The sequence below is a fragment of the Pyrus communis genome, chromosome 8, assembly GCF_041283825.1.
Source record: "Pyrus communis isolate YQ-2024b chromosome 8, ASM4128382v1, whole genome shotgun sequence".
Taxonomy (NCBI): domain Eukaryota; kingdom Viridiplantae; phylum Streptophyta; class Magnoliopsida; order Rosales; family Rosaceae; genus Pyrus; species Pyrus communis.
Genome location: NC_142572.1, coordinates 1,587,532 through 1,605,436, shown reverse-complemented (window position 1 = coordinate 1,605,436; position 17,905 = coordinate 1,587,532). Strand labels below are relative to the sequence as shown.

Below are 17,905 nucleotides of genomic sequence, written 5' to 3'. Positions count from 1 at the left end.
AGGGTAAAACTCATGAGCTTTGCTCTCGGGCGCATGAAAGGACAAAGAGATTGATTGTTTGGCGTTCCAATGTGCGGAGAAGAATTTCCGTAAGACTCATCAACCCAATGACTATATTTACAAGGCTGTATTATTTTATAAGCTCAACTTCAATTAGGGGTTAGGGAGTGATGCTAGAGAAACTATCTACTTGAATCATTTTTCGTAGACCACTGACTACATGAAGTGGCAATTGACGGTCAGATTTCATTGTTTAAAGGATAGTGATATTCATACACTCTTCTTTACTTCTCACACACCCTTGTTAATTGTTGTCTATTGATCTTCTTCAATTCATTTGATTTGCTAGATGAAAATTGAAAGAAGTGTGTGAGAAGTAAAAATAGGTGTGTAGATAGTACCACCTTATTAAAAAAAAGTATCCAACTATCAACGATGCATCACTTGGTCTACAAAATATAGTTTAATAATGTGATCTTTCTAGCATTTTCAGGCGGTGAAAATGTATTTAAAGGTTTACCATTTTTATTTTTAAGGAATATGGATTTCTAATATAGAGATTGGTACAATAGGTGGATCGAGAGAGATAAAATCATATCTTTCTCTCAGGAAATAAATATTATATTTCCAAATGTGATTTCGAATAAATTAAAACCATATCATTACAAAATCTTAAAGCATTAATTCCAGATTGAGCTTCTGTAATAATATTCATCTTTATTCACCTATAAAAAGTGAACAAAAATCACATAATTGTATGCAAACTTGTCCGATTTACTGTAAAAATATTCATCTTTACACTTTTTACATTTACCGTCTGTCATTTTTCAACCTGCAACAGTCAGAAGATGGCCACTCAGGTTAGAGGCAGCGCAGTTGTAACCGCAGTAGTAGTGATAGGGTTGTGCATGGCGTTGCATGGTGGGATTGCTCATGCCAAAACCTTCACCGTCGGAGATGATGCTGGTTGGACCTTCAACGTCGAGGACTGGCCTAAGGGCAAGACCTTTGCTGCCGATGATACATTGGGTAAATTCTAATTTAACTTCACGCCAACTTATATATTTGTACGGGTTTGTTTGATAATCGTTTTGGTTTTGAGTTTTAGTTTTTACTTTTTATTTTCGACGTATGAGAAAAGGATTATTAAGGAAAGAAGAAATTAAAAAGAGTGGTGGAGATAGCAGAAGAAATCTAGAGGAATTGATACGAAATTGTATCAAAATTTCGAAAGCGAACCTGTTGAAATGGTTATTTTGTTTCGTTTTGTGCGTTTTTTCTTATATATATTTTCTGCATCTCTCTTATTTTTCATTTTTCTCTCATTTGTTGTATTTGCAGTGTTCAAATACAATAAGGACCTGCACAATGTGGTAGTGGTAGATGAAAATGGTTACAAAACATGCACAGCCAGCGGCAAAGAATTCTCGTCGGGAAACGATGAAATCAAACTTGCGCGAGGACAATACTACTTCATCTGCGGTGTTCCTGGCCACTGCGATCGTGGCCAAAAGATAGCAGTCACTGCTAATTAATAATATTAATAATAATTAATTACTTTAATAATAATAATGTCTTACCTTAATAATATATTAAGAATTGTATGAGGCAAAAGCCTTGACTCAATGTCTTAAGTTAAAATAAAATTAATGAATTGTGTTTGTTGTCTGAATCGTATTTTATGACCAATCTCTCTTTTTATTTGATTTTTCTACGTTTCCAACAAAATTTGTATTTTTCCATGGAAAAAAAAAAAGGAACATATGCATTGTTGGATTGAATAATATTAGTCAATTTACCCCCAAAACTTGTAAGACACTACCAATGTTCTTCCTAAATTTTAATTTTCGCCAATTTTCCAATGAACGCGTACAATTGGTTAAGTTTTGCCCCATAGTTAAATTTTCATAACTTCCATCTAGTCTTCCGTTTAATCTTCCATGTGATCCTCTTCAAAAGGCAAAAAAGGTCATTTTCTTCCCTAACCTCTTCTCTTTTCTTTTCTCCACCTACGTGCTATGGCCCAATAACACATCATCTCCGCAACGGTAACAATATAACCGTCGTCAACTTGTCGCCAAAAAATATATATATATATATATATATATATATATATATATATATATATTCGGGATCCTTATCAACCAAACTAATATTTAATTTCAACAAACGAGTAACCATTACCTATTTTTAGACAACAAAATCACGATAATTGTGCATTTAGGTGCTAGTGTGCTACTACCTTACTACCAAAAGGATGAGATGCCAAATGCATCTATCAGCAATAGATCCTTTAGATTCAACATGAATCATGCTCCAACCTCGAATCCTCAATGAAAAACATTAAGAAACTGTGCAAATAGTTAAAAATAGATATGACCAAAAAACAAAAAAATTACAAAAGGTGGCTATTATTTATTTTGCTTGTCCAAATAGGGTAGAAAATAGTTGAGAAAAATAAAATTCAGGTCAGCCGTCAATTCCGGGGCTACATGCCAATAAATTTTTTAGCTTAATCGATACACAAATTACGTGTTATTATATAAATAATAAATAATATATATTAAAAAATTAATAATTTAACAAAAAAAATTTAACAATTTTTATAAAAACAATATACCACCTGTCCCGTCACAACAAAAAATTTCTCATATATGGCGCGTAACCACCTCCAGCCTGACCGACAGCAATCAGCAGTTGCATCCATCATCGACACATTGCTTAGGTCTCACTCACCCTTCACAGTTCACCAACTCTCTCTCCCTTCCATTTCTCTCTCTAACCTCAAACACCAGAGCTCAACGAGTCCAATCTCCAAAGAGTATGGATTTCACAATCCAGGTTAGAGCAACGAGGAGAACAAGAAGAAGCAACGGCATTCCCCATGGCATTTTCTTGACGCTGTCTCTGCTCCTCCTGCTGTCATTCCTTCCAAACCCCACAAACGCCTCGATCCACGTCTACGACAACCAAACCTTCAGAGAAGTCGGCAATGCTAACCTTCTCTCCGGCGGCAGCGAAGGCATCGCCGCCACTCTTTCCGCCCGTTCTTACATTCGGTAATGCTTACGCATTTGCATTTCTTTCATTTTATTGCTAGACCTGTATACAATTTGCTTCATTCAATTTTATTGGGTTTTTGGAATGTTGGACATGTGCAAGATTTTAGATTTTTGAATTTTGAAGTGGGTGATCGATTTGGGTATTTCTACTTTTGTTTGGGTAGCCAATAAAATGTGTTCTCTGAAAAGGGTAAAGCTTAATTCAATGTATCGGAATGTGGGATGGAACAGAAGTGGAGAAATTTAATACAGTATAGTAATATTCTCAATGAAGGGTTTAGTATAAACATTGGGTTTTAGTTAGTAGCATCCAACTACGTTTTCGATGCAAATTAATGATCAATTAAATTTACCAGGTCACTAGTTTATGATGACTGACATAGACGATGAATGCGAAATATGGTGTAACTATGATCCTGCAGAATCCATGGACATGAAAGAGAATAGAAGAAGGATTTCTAGAAAATTTTCCGCGGAAAGTATAGTGTGCAAAACTAAATTCACAAAAAGTTTTTCTTGAAGTGGCTGAAGTAGATCTTCTAGTTTTATTTATTGTAAACATCATTTCTTAGTCTCAGAGTGTCCTCACATTGCCATTCACCAAGTGCATAATCATTCTTTTTGGCGGGGACCTGAATAAGTATTAAGGACGCTGCTTTATATTGTGTAGACAATGTAACTGAATTCATACTCCGATACATTTACATGGTGTGATTTATTTGACAGCAACATAGTTTTGTTGTATGTGCACGTTGCTCCCTCGTTCCTGCCTCTCCTCACTAAATTTTTTTTTTTTATTATCACTTTTGTCTCTGACATTTCCGTGTGGAACAGATTCGAGAATATCACCTTCTGGAGGAGCAAGGATGCTGCTGAGAAGCTTTCAGACATGGAGCATAGTACTGGGTTGATACAAGTTATAATATTTGAGACAGCTGATCGGAATAATATTGGTGGTTCTGCTTATGGCGGACAAAGAGCTATATGTTGCACTCCTGATCTTGCTAAGATGGAAGGTTGTAAGCAAGGTGAAGTCATCAGGAGACCTTCTGCAACAGATAAGAATTGGCCTATTGTTTTAAATGTACAGTTCAGTGGGAACTACCTGTACACAAACATGGATTATCAAGAGATTTTAATCCCTAAAACTGGGATGTATAACTTGTTTTTTGTAGCATGTGATCCAAAACTAAAGGGACTAACTATGAGCGGGAAAACTTCGTGGAAAAATCCCAATGGTTATCTACCGGGTCGAATGGCTCCATTAATGAAGTTTTATGTGTTTATCGCACTTGCTTACGTGTTGGTTGGAATAATTTGGTTCACTCAGTATGTGAGGTTTTGGAAGGATATTCTGCAACTTCAGCACTGCATCACAGCTGTTATCGCTCTTGGGTTGTTTGAGATGATTCTTTGGTATTTTGATTACGTAAATTTTAATAATACAGGGATGAGGCCAATTGTTGTTACAACATTGGTTGTGACAGTTGGAGCTGTGAGAAAAACAGTTTCCCGTCTTCTTATCCTCATTGTTTCAATGGGTTATGGTGTGGTGCGGCCCACTCTCGGGGGCCTCACCTCAAAGGTGCTTCTCCTTGGAATAACATTTTTTCTGGCCACAGAGTTGCTTAATATCATGGAGTATGTGGGGACAATCAATGATGTATCCGGAAGAGCAAGATTGTTTCTAGTTCTTCCTGATGCTTTCTTGGACGCATTTTTTATATTATGGATTTTTACTTCTCTCTCAAAAACACTAGAGCAGCTACAGGTATAAAATTTTGAATTCCTCTATTTAAGTTACAATGGCATTGTTGTTTCTTAATTTCGTGCTTTACTGGTATTTTATTTTCGCTGTAACATAGCAGTTATAAATGTTGAACTATATATTCTTCTCAGGCAAAGAGAAGCTCTGTCAAACTGGATATGTATAGGAAGTTCTCAAATGCATTAGCAGTCACAGTCATTGCCTCGGTTGCATGGATAGTGTATGAGGTATGGTTTTATTTATCTTAACTAGGCCCAGGTAAAGAATGAGTTCCTGCATCCTTGGCTGACTAGAAAATTTTGTTCAAGTGTTTCATACGTTCAACCTGCACAAATTTGACGTACAAACACTGAGGATTCTGAGTGTGTTTTGTCTATATTTGAAAATATACTCATATAAAGGCTTCAATTGAAGCCAAATTGGAATCTTAGCAATTCACCATATGAAATTAAATAGGATTGCATATGATTATGTACTCACCACTGTTCCTTCATGGCTTCTGATTTTGCACCGAGATCCCCCTGGTCAAGATTATGAGGTTACTGAGTTACACCTAGAAATCTTGCAGTTGAAAAATATCACCACCTCTTGTCTGGTTAATGTAAAGAAGGCAGCAGACTAGCAGATTATGTTGGCAGACAGACTAAGTGATACTCATATGGTGTAGTGTCTATATACTGTACTATTATTATGCATGCTGCTCACTTTTTCTCATGCTTTTTTTTTTTCGGTTGTGAACTTGGGTTCTTTGTATGCTGTGTCTTATCCTTTCAAATTTTGATCTTTTTCGTGGGTTTGAATATCTACTAGACATTTGACAAGCCTCCGCTGGCAGGTGTACTTTAAAGCAACAGATCCATTCAATGAGAAGTGGCAGAGTGCTTGGGTCATCACTGCTTTCTGGGATATTCTTGCATTTGCATTGCTGTGTGTGATCTGCTATCTTTGGGCTCCATCTCAGAGTTCTCAACGGTGCGTTATACTCTTTTATTCCTTTATAGTTAATATAATCCTTAAGTCGAATCCTTTTGCTAGGGAAATAAGGTGTCCTCAATGGAGGGTATGTTGCTTACTTCGGATCCGCTTGCAACTTATCTGCAATTTGTATTGTCACTTATTGAACCAATAGATGCCAGAGTTTACGGAGTTAAAGCATCATGTCAAAGTGTCAAGCATCCACATGCTTTTTTAGGTTCATTATTGTTTGGATTTTAATGCAATTGATGGAATGTTTCCCTCATTCATGACATCAGGAACTCTATTTGTAACTGACATCGCTCGTTAGATAAATTCGTTCATGTCATAGAATTCTTAGGGTTCCCTTGTACCCGACTGAGCTGATTTGAACTGCCAAATGTCCATAGGTATGCTTACTCAGATGAAGTGGGAGAAGAGTCTGATGACGAAGAATCTCACTCTCTTACGAGGGCCAAGCTAGAGGGTGATATCAGCTTAGTCAAGCAAGACAACATTGAAAGCACAGATTTTGATGAAGATGATACAGAAGACAAGAAGGAATGATGATTCAACGACAACCTTATATTGAACCTTTCTCTTCATACAAGTTCATGGAGGCCGACATGGCTTAACACCCCACAACTAACTTAATCAATGTCCCGTTGGCCCCGTCAACTTGGCATGCAAAGAGGTGTTGTAAAATTTTTGCTACTTTCAACTCGGTCGAATCAAAAGGATCCAGGTTTGTTTCCCCTGTTCTCGAAGCTAATTTCGTTTTGTTGTGTATGTAAAACCTTAGGTTGTCCACAAAGTTTTACAAGAGTAGATGGAGTCGTGAAAAGAAAGAAAAGGGCTGTGTATTGAAAAGCACATTTAGCAATTTTAATCTTGATTAGTCATCGTGTTTTGTAATTTTGCTCTAAAGGATGAATCAATGTCTTTTCTTTTGCACTTGTCATCTTCCTTTTCATTTCTTTTCTTTTACAATATATCTCTTCTATTAAAAGAGAAATGAGATAATGAGATAAATTGAAGAATTTAATTTTTAGAGGCATTTGTCGATTTTCCCTTTGAACTGTAATTTTAGCCGATTATCCTTCTGAACTTTTATAATTAGCCAATTTCTCCCTAACGTTAGATTTTATAATTTTTCATTCAATTTTCAATCTGTTTTGGGCACATGACAAATGTTTGAGAGTAATAAAATAATTTTATTCCTAATGTGGACAACATATTGCTTTTTTCTTCTCTTTGCTAGTTGACTCTATACACTTTTTGTTTGAATTAGTCACGGGTATCTAATTAGCATAAAAAAGCTTTAGAGAATGCGAGTTACAAAAAAAGCTGCAGTCGCATTCAATCTCTCACAAAACTTGCTGCCTGATGTACCTAAATACAGAGGTTTCAAAGGAGCTTCTTTTCTTTATCTACCAAGTTGGAGTCTTTAAGCAACATCCATTGTTTTGCATTGGCGTACAAAGTAAGAAACACGAACTGGGTGAAGCAAACGAGCATTATCAAAGCTTCAAAAAGGAAAGGATATCGGGCAGGGGGATGCATGCTTAAATAAACAACATGAAGAACAACCGAGCACAAGACAGAGACTGTTGTCACAGATGATCTCAAGGCACTTGTGTCCCTCGTAGCCCGTCTTCCATTTGGCACATGGTTTAAAAGGATAAAGAGAGCAGATAGCGCAAGATACGGTACAACCAGTTTGTCACGGTGTAGAAGAGGGAACATCGAGAATAAGGCGTAAAGTGTCATCCAGGTATAAAGCATTGGTTCTTCCATTGCCAAAAGACTCGCTGGCAGAAGAGGCAGCAAAATAGACTTCTCGTGCACTGAGAGTTAAGAAGAACGAGCATTATGCACTGTAGTATCACGAAATTATGAACAGAAGCTGAAACGATGGGCAAACTTCACTTACCTTGGAATGAGAACAGATAAAACGAGAAAGCACTATTCAGCAACCCGTAAAGGAAACCCGGCTTGCTTGGAGCCCATATCTGCTGAATCATTGAAGGTAGGAAAGTAGAAACAGTTGCACCCAAGCTGATAAGCTTCAGGGACTGTGTTGGAAATAATCTCTTCCATTTTACAAGAACCGAAGTGGTGCACCAAAAGTTAGCCACATAATCCTCAAATATCCCTCTTTCAAAAGGAGCAAGACGAGAGAGAACCTGCACAATTGACCAAAACTAATAAGGAAACGAACATCTGTTGTGCGTAAAGTGTAAACAAAAGAATTTTACAAAATAAAAGAAACAAACAGAAGCTCAAAATTATGCGAGCTGACAAAATTAACTGGTGCCATACCCCCAAGAAGTCTTCCGTTGAATGAACATATGGCCACCAGACAACAATAAATGTTCCTAAGACCACAATGCCAAGTTTTAACACTTCCAGAACTGGATATCGACGCCTTAGGCATTTACCCAGGAGATGACTGAAAAATGCAGGGGCAAAATATGCACTCATCTGCAAAAAATAATATCATGTTCAACAAGTAGATATCACAGAGCAGAAAGACAAAGATGCGATCATATTTAACTGGATAGGAAAGGGCTCATAGCCTTCTACTCTGACTGTACTTAAGAATTAAATCAGATTAAACACCCCATGGGCCACAATATCACCCTCAACCACATTGTAATTGGGATTAAGAGGGATGCTAGCATCAGTCATGCTACCATCGTTTATTCAGTCGCTGATTGCCAAGTCGACATGTGGCATGTGTTTTGCTTTTAGAATATTAACATAATTCACTCCACCTCTAAACCCTTTGTTGACCATTATTTATAGTGTCATTCCCTATCTATCTTCCCCCATTTCCCTGCCGTTTCTATTCCCCAGTTTCTCAACACCTCCTCCATCACTGCCATCCTCAGCCAAAAAACCTCAACTTGATTGAAGAATCCCTTAGTGCCAGACATGCGGGCCAACTCCCCCTTCTCTTCTCTTCTTTTCTCTACCCTTAATTGTTAATGAAATATCGTCATACGATGTTTTACTTTTATTTTTTGTAATTTCTGGTTAGTGTGTCTATTTCTCCTCCGATATGCACCTCCCTATTTTTTTATGCATCTTGTGATTTCTGATAACCACCAGAGCACCACTTTTTCATTAGATCACATCACCTATCACCCCTATTTCGATTAATGACAAAAAAGAAGATGCATTAATTCGAACCTTAAATATGCAACATGATCCAGCCAGTTATGTGTTCATAACTAGAAATCTATTTGCCAATATTGCACGCTAACATCATCCAATTCCTTTGAGGCAGAGTTTAAATGTCCCAAGACAACTTCAGTTCAACAATTTCATTTTGCAAACCATAGTTAAGTGAGGAAATACAACTGTCGCTATTCGCTAAGAATATAGAACGAAACTTAAACAACCATTATGCAGAATTAAAACTGAATTAAAAGATACCTGTTTGTGGTTGAGAGCAAGACTGTATAGGACACAGGCTACAAGATCTTTGTCCGAAAGAACAGAGGCAATAGCTCCCACGGTCAGACCCAAGCTGATGCAATTGTACTGGCAAAAAATCAATAAGAAATAAGATTGTAAATTTAAACAGTTCGGAGTAACAACTACAAAAAAATTCATGGACGCCGAATATGAAGAATGCAATGGAAAAATGAACTGTAAACCTGGAAATGACCATGGTCAATTAGGATAAGACACGGATTAAGTAAGATAATCGCGATATGCCACGCTATGTCACCCCTTCGGCGACTTGGGTTTTGACCAGCATAGTAAACAAGAACAAAGTATAAAACAGCAGGAAAGAACACCAAGGCATCGGAGGACAACACTGTCCACCTCATGAGAAGTTTTCCCAGATAGGACTCATGGCCACGGGAAGCGAAAAGTGCAACCGATTCAGGGCTGAAAAATCTAAGGAAAAGGCCATGAACATAACTCTGATAGGCAGTGAGAGGAGGGTAGTCAAGACCCCAGTATGTGAGATCATTGACCGTACTGTTTCGATACCAATCCTTAATTGGCAGATTGAGTGTGATCTCCATCCAATGCCTCTGAGCTTCAAAGTCCCCATATTTGGGAGGATTTCCAGCACCAGAGTAAGGATGCAGCGAGACCGCGACTCGAACCAACAACGAAAACAATGCAATGGACAAGAATGAAGCTGTGATTCCCCTGTGGATCAACCACCACCAACCACCATCAGATTCAACAATCAGCTTTTCTTCCTTGCCTTTTCTAAAATTACCCTTCTTTTTGGAGCTCTTCTCCATTTTCTCTGCTTCTTTCATTGGGGACAAGACACAAACACTTGGCCTGCAGCCAACAGAGAAAGGAAATGAAGGAACGCCGATCAGTTCAATCAACTGACAATCACGAACACCCGCACCCACCGCCGGCAGAGATCAGCATGGTCATAGAGCCCAACCACACCGCCACTTCAGCCGCCACCACCACAGCCGCCACACAAACTACAACCACGACGAGGATAAGACCCGCTGTATCATCTCCTCTTCCTCCTAAACTGTAAGCAGCCCAATCCCTTCCAGTTGGACCTAATCAGTTGCTAATCACCAGAAACGCCATCATCACCTCCAATTAGCTACGATCTGATGGCCGGCGAATTTGCTGAACTCCGTTTGGCTCCGATTGGTAAAATCTACAAACGAGGATTTTTTTTTTTTTTTTTTTTCTACCAAGGTGCGTGTAAAAAGTAAAATAAAAATTGCGGGACAAACCTTGGCTGCTTAAAAATAATCAGGAGCTTTCATTCAATAATAACTTGACAAGTGTTTAAGTTGTTAGTTCAAGTTTTAATTGTTTAGACATTTGTCAAATTGTTAGTGAGTGAGAGCAGGAGCTCCTGCTTATGTTTAAAAACATCTTTAAATGAGATGTTGTCAAATTTTGAATATAAAATTTAAATTTGATAGCTCATGTGGTATTTTGACATCTCTTAAAGTTTTATTGTCCACCGGATATGTTAAATTAAATTATTATTTTATTATATTATAAAATAAATTATTAAATTAATAAAAACTTAATAAAAGGCATTTAATAATTATGAAATCATGACCATTCACCATTTCTTTTTAACAAGAGGGGACTGTTTACTTACCTCGATTGAACAAAAGGGGAATGGATCAATAACAACATTAATTGCAATGATGATTAAACCAATAAAAAATTAATAAAAAGCATTAATAATTAATTTTGAAGCTGCTGTCAAATTCGACAACAACTTTCTTGCTGCCAATCCATGTCATCAGCACATAGGATTTGACATTTCGGTTGGAGTACATTAATATGGTCTTTTTTTTACTGTTATAACTTATGTGGACATTTTGACATCTCATTTGGAGATGCTCTAAGCAGCCAAGCTTTGTTTAAATTGGGCGGATAGTATTAATTATTTATTAATATTTATTTTAGGTTGATGATATTGGCACACCTTTCATTTTCGATTGTCGGATTAAGTGAATTGTAAAAAATCAAAGAGCAGAAATTAACAAGATGTGTGAATGAAAATGATTTGAGCTAAATTTATTTTAACCAAAATTCATCCAGTAACTTTATTTAATGAAACTAAACAGTACTACACTATTTCTGAAACTGAACACTATTTCTGAAAACTGAACACTAATAAAATTGAATATGTCTAGAAACACATACCCTGTCTGTAAGAGAATCCGAACACCTATAACCCCTGTGAACCAAGCTGTAACCAATAAATACACACATTTTGCTTTTGGGTTCCAATTTTGAAGAGGCAGGATTTGAGCAAGGGAAAACATCTATAGCCAAAAACCTTTAGAGTAGCATAATCCGGGGCTCTCTGAAAAACTTGTTCCCATGGAGAAGATGTATAAGCTATAGGCATTCTGTTAATTAGATAGATTACAATGAGGAAGGCTTCTACCCAGAATTGATGAGGAACCTTGGAAGCAATCAAAAGTGTTCTAGTAGTTTCCATAATATGTCTGTGATTCCTCTTAGCATAACCATTTTTGTTGTGGTGTGTATGGACAGCTTAATTGTTGTTGAATACCATGAGGAAAAAGATGACTTTTGAACTCAAAACTATTGAATTCATCCCATGAGTTAAATCTTAAGGTACCAATTTTGTTACCAAATAAATTATCAACTAAAGCTTGAAATTGGACGAAAGTGTAAAACACATCTAATTTATTTTTCAATGGATACAATCATGTATATTTGGTAAAGCCGTCAACAAAGATGACATAAAATCTATAACCACTTACAAAATATATAGGAGCTGGACCTCAAACATCTGAACAAGTTCTAAGATTCTAGAAGTGTGGTACACATAGAATCTTGAAATGGTAATTTGGCACACTTGCCTAAAACACAATTTGAGCAAAGCATTCGCTGCAAGTATTCAGAGATGGAAGAGGTCCCCTTGTTCATGGATTACAAATTCGATCGCTATTGATGAATGTGAGAGCGAGAAGCTCCACCAAAATGTCACTCCTCTCTCTCTCTCTCTCTCTCTCTCTCTCTCTCTCTCTCTCTCTCTCTCTCTCTCTCTCTCTCTCTCTCATATCCTTACAATTTCACTCACCTCGGACTCAGACCTCTCTCTCCTCTCCTGGACGCACACCTCTCTCTCCTCTCCTTTCGCTCACCTCTCACTCGAATCTCCTTGCAGCCATCGCCACCGCCACCGTGAATCAGCTACCGCCACCGACTCGACTTACCCTTTATCTTATCTACTTTTACTCACCTCCCTCTCGACTCTTCTTTCAGCCATCACCAGCACCGTAGTTTACCGAATAATACTGAAAAATTCAAAACAAATCCGAAAATACTGAAATAGGGAATACCAAATTTTGGTTCAGTTTGGTTTTAGGAATCCCGTCCCTAAAAGGGATCGATTCGGTGGTCGGTTTATACTTTTCAGTTCGGCATTCCGAACCGAACCACCCCAGTGAAAGGACTAGGAGTAGGAGGAGTAGAGGTGGAAGCTTTAGAGAACACGTGTCTTGAATCGAATAGGAGGGCCTGCGCTTACCACTAAAACACAGATTGGGCTTTTCTTGGTTCACATATCAATCTTATATTCTGTCATTCTACCAAAAGTTCTAGATTTTTTTATGAAGGTTTGAACCTTAATTTCGACTAGTTGAGATTTGTTAACGTATGAAGGTTTGAACATTAATTTGCAGAAGAAGCAGAAAAGAAGAAGAACAACAGAAGAAAAGAAATGAAGGATTGTAGAGGAGAGAGTTGTTTATCATTCACATTAAGCTCAACTAAATGAGCATTACAAACTTTTTGGTCCAGGAGTTGCTACAGAATCTCTCTTAACAGAAAACTAACATAATCTCTCTTAACGGAAAACTAACATAATCACTCTTAACGGAAAACTAACTGATTTCATCACAAGTATCACCGCTAACTAGCGACTTTGCCACGTCGATAGAATGGGACTCTTCAAGTGGTGGTGGTGGTGGTGGTGGTGGCGGCTGTTGTGTCATCGTCTTCAGCTCCTTACTTTTACTCCACAAAACCATATATAATCCACAGACGATTAAAGCGCCTCCTAATATGCTGCAGTGCATACAAAATATAGAGATATTAATTAAAAATATTTCTCATGCAGTTTTCTATTTTTCTCCCTTTTAATTTAACCAGAAAAAGAGCATAGTAAATTACCTTCCTAAGTGTAACTTTTCATCTAACAACAACGTCGCAGCTAAGGCCACCAGCAAAAGGCCGAGTGGGTTGAAAATTGACACAAACAACGGCCCTCGCATGCGTACACAGCATGCGGTCAGAGTAAGTACCAATCCAGTAGTAACGACTCCCTGCATCATATAAAACACAGGTGTGGAACAGCTCAAGCTATAGTCTTGACAAACTGAGGATGCTAAGCTAAATACAGAGATAAGGCAGGATATGGAGATTAGTCAGTCATATTTACCGAATACAGTGCCGTGAAAAGTTTGATGTCCCAGCCCAACTTCCACTGACTCCAGTCCCTCTCCTTGCAAAGGGCAAAAGCAGTGGACTGGATTGATGCCATGATAGACATCAGGGCCGTACTTGAGTACTGGCAAGGGTAATCCTTAGTCATTTTTGTCTGTATTGTATATATATACCAAGTTAATTATTAAAACACAATATTAAACAAATCATATGGATTAATTTATGAATGCATGGCTGGTTACTATTATATATATGTTAATTAATTAATTAATTTGAACCTGAAATATCAGCCACAGTGCAAAGGAGATGGTACTGCAGAGTGCTAAGAAGGAGCCCAGCAACTGAGTGCGAGTGTTTCTGTGCAAGAAGTGGCTGTTTTTGTGGGAATATTTACGTAAAAGATTTATGTCCGTCGACCAAATGACAATCTCTTGGCCTTTGTAGAAGGTGAAGATCATTGTCCCTCCTATACAAACCAATGTACCCACCACTTTTGCCCTACCCGCGTGTGTCCCAAGGGCTAACCTCTCCATTCTGAGATTTAATTTTAACCCGAATTTTCATATATATTAGTCTAACTCTGCATGCATATTCGAATCTGAAAATGCCGTTTAATTGATTGATTAATTACTTCTGTACAAGTACGTACCTAAAACATAATGCTATAAGGAACGTGATGACTGGAATAAGGTTATTGAAGGCTATGGTATATGTTGCCGATGTTAAGCCTAAGCTCTCTATATAAAAGTTTTGTGCCATTGTTGACCTGCAATAGTTCAACATATGAAGTTAAAATAAAAGTGGTTTTTGAACATTAGTCCTTGCAAAAGATTAAAATTAAAAAAAAAAAAAAAAAAAAAAAAAAAAAAACTGGTGATAGATTATATATTCAATTTAATCCCTTAAAGTGTACTTTTATCAAAATTTATATTCAATTTTCGTTATTTAATGTGTATTTTTATTTAATCTCTCCACATTAAATTTTAATTTTATTAATATGCACATATTTAGTTCTTTAATTATAAATGAACATAAATGAGAAAATATTAAAATAAATATGTGATACAAAAATATATAAATACATAAGTGTAAATAAATGACTATGCCGAAATATATAAAATTGACTTTTTTTGTACCGAAATATTTGTACCTACATGATTGTACCGGAATATATTATAATGAACCTAAATGTATTATATTGAATTAATGTACCTAAATGTCAATACCAAAATGTACATGACAAAATGTACGTACCGAAATATAGTATATTGAATTAATGTACCTAAAAGTCAATACTCAAATGAGGGGTATTAGGTTTGAATCTCATAGATGGCGTATTCAATACCAAATTAAGTTGTCTATTGTGTGGCTTAGTCGAACCCCCCTGGCGGGCCTTAGTGTAAAATATACCGTTGTATTAAAAAACAAAAAAACTCAAATGTGTGTACCAAAATGTACGTACCGAAATGCATGTATATGTTTGTATTGATGAATTAATGTAACTATATGTTTGTATCGATGGATATACCAAAATATTCAAATGTATTAATGTACCTAAATGAAGAACATACAAAATTGTTATCGGATTTTATATTATAAAAAAAAAAAAAATTAGTTGTCTAAATGTAGACATAGACATTAAAATATATTTTGATAAATGAAATGAAAATTAAATTTAAATGTAATTAATACATTAAAATAGGAATAAAGAGATAAATAAAATATCAAAATATAACTCATAAATGAGATGATTAAATGTACTAGCTAGGGACTAAAATTGGATTTTAATCTTACACAAGGTTATAGTCTAAAACTCATATTTTTTTAAGGATTAAAATGAAGTTTTCTAAAATAAAAACTGAAGAGAAATACACTAATTATAACTAAAACCTCTGTTCTAAAAATCTCCGTCTAGATACTAGGCGGCTAGCCACTACCCTGATTAGTCTCTGGGTTTTTGTAAATTAAGAAATTATGTCTAGTCCTGCTTAGGCGTCCACCTAGCCCGCCTAACCCGCGTAAGCCTGCCTACATCCCGACTCTCATTTAGACGAAAAATAGATAACTTTCAATTTGTATTTGAATTTTTCAATAAAATATAAGAAATTTGTTGAATACTTGGATAAACACTCATTCTATGCTTGTTCCCTATGTTTCAATATGTTATGATACTTTATAATTTATATGACATTTTATTTTACAATTTATATATCTCAATGTAATTATGTGCGTTTTTTAAGTATAAATATGCATTTATTTATAAATATATAATACATTTACTTAAATCCGCTTAGCTGCCTAGTCGCTAGGCCTCAACCCGCCACCTGACTAGCGCCCAATTTCTTTTATAACCTTGACTAAAACACACCAAACTAAACTTATGATAGAAATTCTTGTTTATCTCGGAGGTATTTATAAAAGAACAAAAAATAAAATATCATGCTTGGAAATATAAAATAACCTAAAAAAGAGTAAGATATGTGATTAATAAAGAAGCACAAAAGGGAAATCAATAACTTTTGAATATGTTTTAGCATTCTTACCCCAATAATCCGGAGATAAAACCTTGAAACAGGATACTTAAGGTAAGTTTGGGCCTCTTCCTGTTATTTTATAAGTTAAATAACAAAAGTTAGCTATATGAGAGAGAGAGAGAGAGAGAGAGAGAGAGAGAGAGAGAGAGAGCATATTATCATACATTAATTTCGAAGAGAGAGAGAGAGAGAGCATATTATCATGATCATTGACGAACCTTTCAAATATAAGGGCAAGAGGAAGCATAAGGGCTGCAGAAAACATGTTACGGTAGGCAACGAGGATAGTGAAATTCATTCCAACCTCTGCTACCAGTTTGTAAGATATATTCATTCCTACATATGACGCCTGAACCACCACCATCATCATCACCGGCTTCAACCCTTGCACTATACTAGTACTGCAACACATCAGTTTCTGCCCCATCGTCTCTCTCTCTCTTTCTCTCTAAGATATCCTGCTAAATTATTACTACAATTTACTCTAATTTAATTGGGATTTTTCTTTCTTTTTCACGTTGTCTCTGATGCCCATATAAAGATAGCATTTGGAGTTTAATTTGGGAGACGTGCATAATCAGGTATATTGCGTATATGTTCTCCTCAGTGTGTTATGATAGTAATTCAAATAAATGAATAATGTGACCACTGCCGAAGAGAGAGATAGGTGGCCATTAAGCTAGGTGGAAAGCTGGTATCTATAGTTTGAGGGCATGTTTACCTAATTACTTGGTAAAAGATGAGAGACTGATGAGGAGATAAACAAATTTTTAGTGGGATCTACGCACTTCAGTTATTCTCTTACCAGCTGCTTGAGTTTTAGGTTGTTACTCATTTGACCGTCGAATAGTTTTGGCCGTACACTAATGGTGTTAATTGGGTTGTTTACTATTTTACAGGTAGTCAAGTTTGCACACCTCCACTACACACGGTAATGTGCGAATTGATTTCAACAAAACCTGAGGTTAATGTTTACAAGGTAAAAAGAAAAAAAGAAAAAAAAAGTTAAGCTAGGTAGATTAAATTTGGAAACTAAATGATGTGTTGCCTTAGAAATAAGCACGTTAATCAATACTTAAATAATAATCTAATTATCAACTTTTATGTTATTTAGTTTATAAGATTTTGTACATAAGCATTACCCAAAAAAAGATATGAACCACCTTCCCTTATCGACATCTAAGTTAAAGTATTTCTTTATGATTATAAAAGAGAAAAAACCAAAGTAAAAGTGTTAAAATGCATGATGAATAGTTTTGAAGCCTAGGTACGTGGAAGCCAAAATATTATTACTTGGTATAAAACCAACGAAAAAAAATAAGAGAGTTTTAATGAAAAGAGCAATTAAGTTTATTTTAACAAAATACTATGATGTAAATTTATTTAAAGAAAATAACTTAAACTTTAATAAAAATGATTTAAAATTTAATGAAAATGATAAAAGTTTAATATAATAAAAAATAAAATAGAAAAAAGTAAAAAAAAACTTGATGTGCATGACCCCGCGCATTTATCACACACACAATTTCTGAAACTAAATTGTACTACACTATTTCTGAAACTAAACGATACTGCACTATTTCTAAAACTGAACGGTACTGCATTATTTTTGAAACTAAATACTATTTCTCAAAACTGAA

The 17,905-nt window shown here is 36.0% G+C and overlaps 4 protein-coding genes across 4 annotated transcripts; 2 read left to right on the top strand and 2 right to left on the bottom strand.

Moving 5' to 3' along the window:
- The first annotated feature begins 778 nt into the window (after window positions 1-778).
- Window positions 779-1,672, top strand: LOC137717209 (basic blue protein-like). Its single transcript, XM_068456502.2, has 2 exons — window positions 779-1,029; window positions 1,342-1,672. The coding sequence occupies exons 1-2, from the start codon at window positions 849-851 to the stop codon at window positions 1,533-1,535; spliced, it is 375 nt and encodes a 124-aa protein (XP_068312603.1). The 5' UTR covers window positions 779-848; the 3' UTR covers window positions 1,536-1,672.
- Window positions 1,673-2,663: 991 nt separating this feature from the next.
- Window positions 2,664-6,738, top strand: LOC137718564 (uncharacterized). Its single transcript, XM_068458117.2, has 5 exons — window positions 2,664-3,059; window positions 3,897-4,833; window positions 4,962-5,057; window positions 5,666-5,802; window positions 6,195-6,738. The coding sequence occupies exons 1-5, from the start codon at window positions 2,824-2,826 to the stop codon at window positions 6,349-6,351; spliced, it is 1,563 nt and encodes a 520-aa protein (XP_068314218.1). The 5' UTR covers window positions 2,664-2,823; the 3' UTR covers window positions 6,352-6,738.
- Window positions 6,739-7,119: 381 nt separating this feature from the next.
- On the bottom strand, window positions 7,120-10,627 carry LOC137718389 (putative dolichyl pyrophosphate Man9GlcNAc2 alpha-1,3-glucosyltransferase). The gene is made up of 5 exons (XM_068457929.2): window positions 9,450-10,627; window positions 9,226-9,333; window positions 8,107-8,268; window positions 7,718-7,970; window positions 7,120-7,631 (listed from the first exon to the last, which is right to left on the bottom strand). The coding sequence occupies exons 1-5, from the start codon at window positions 10,071-10,073 to the stop codon at window positions 7,192-7,194; spliced, it is 1,587 nt and encodes a 528-aa protein (XP_068314030.1). The 5' UTR covers window positions 10,074-10,627; the 3' UTR covers window positions 7,120-7,191.
- Window positions 10,628-13,169: 2,542 nt separating this feature from the next.
- On the bottom strand, window positions 13,170-16,692 carry LOC137717210 (WAT1-related protein At1g25270-like). Its single transcript, XM_068456503.1, has 7 exons — window positions 16,484-16,692; window positions 16,275-16,334; window positions 14,381-14,497; window positions 14,010-14,265; window positions 13,727-13,885; window positions 13,459-13,610; window positions 13,170-13,353 (listed from the first exon to the last, which is right to left on the bottom strand). Exons 1-7 carry the CDS (start codon window positions 16,690-16,692, stop codon window positions 13,170-13,172), a joined length of 1,137 nt encoding a protein of 378 aa, XP_068312604.1.
- Window positions 16,693-17,905: the final 1,213 nt, after the last annotated feature.

Bases quoted from the DNA above. Each gene is read 5' to 3' on its own strand.
- LOC137717209 (XM_068456502.2), top strand. From the start codon at position 849: ATGGCCACTCAGGTTAGAGGCAGCGCAGTTGTAACCGCAGTAGTAGTG. The intron at 1,030-1,341 runs GTAAATTCTAAT...TTGTATTTGCAG, and splicing joins TGCTGCCGATGATACATTGG to TGTTCAAATACAATAAGGAC.
- LOC137718564 (XM_068458117.2), top strand. From the start codon at position 2,824: ATGGATTTCACAATCCAGGTTAGAGCAACGAGGAGAACAAGAAGAAGC. The intron at 3,060-3,896 runs GTAATGCTTACG...CGTGTGGAACAG, and splicing joins TCCGCCCGTTCTTACATTCG to ATTCGAGAATATCACCTTCT. The intron at 4,834-4,961 runs GTATAAAATTTT...TATTCTTCTCAG, and splicing joins AAACACTAGAGCAGCTACAG to GCAAAGAGAAGCTCTGTCAA.
- LOC137718389 (XM_068457929.2), bottom strand. From the start codon at position 10,073: ATGAAAGAAGCAGAGAAAATGGAGAAGAGCTCCAAAAAGAAGGGTAAT. The intron at 8,269-9,225 runs GTATCTTTTAAT...TATTTTTTGCAG, and splicing joins TTGCTCTCAACCACAAACAG to ATGAGTGCATATTTTGCCCC. The intron at 7,632-7,717 runs GTAAGTGAAGTT...CTTAACTCTCAG, and splicing joins TTATCTGTTCTCATTCCAAG to TGCACGAGAAGTCTATTTTG.
- LOC137717210 (XM_068456503.1), bottom strand. From the start codon at position 16,692: ATGGGGCAGAAACTGATGTGTTGCAGTACTAGTATAGTGCAAGGGTTG. The intron at 14,498-16,274 runs GTAAGAATGCTA...GAACTATTGCAG, and splicing joins TTTATCTCCGGATTATTGGG to GTCAACAATGGCACAAAACT. The intron at 13,611-13,726 runs GTAAATATGACT...TATATGATGCAG, and splicing joins TTTTCACGGCACTGTATTCG to GGAGTCGTTACTACTGGATT.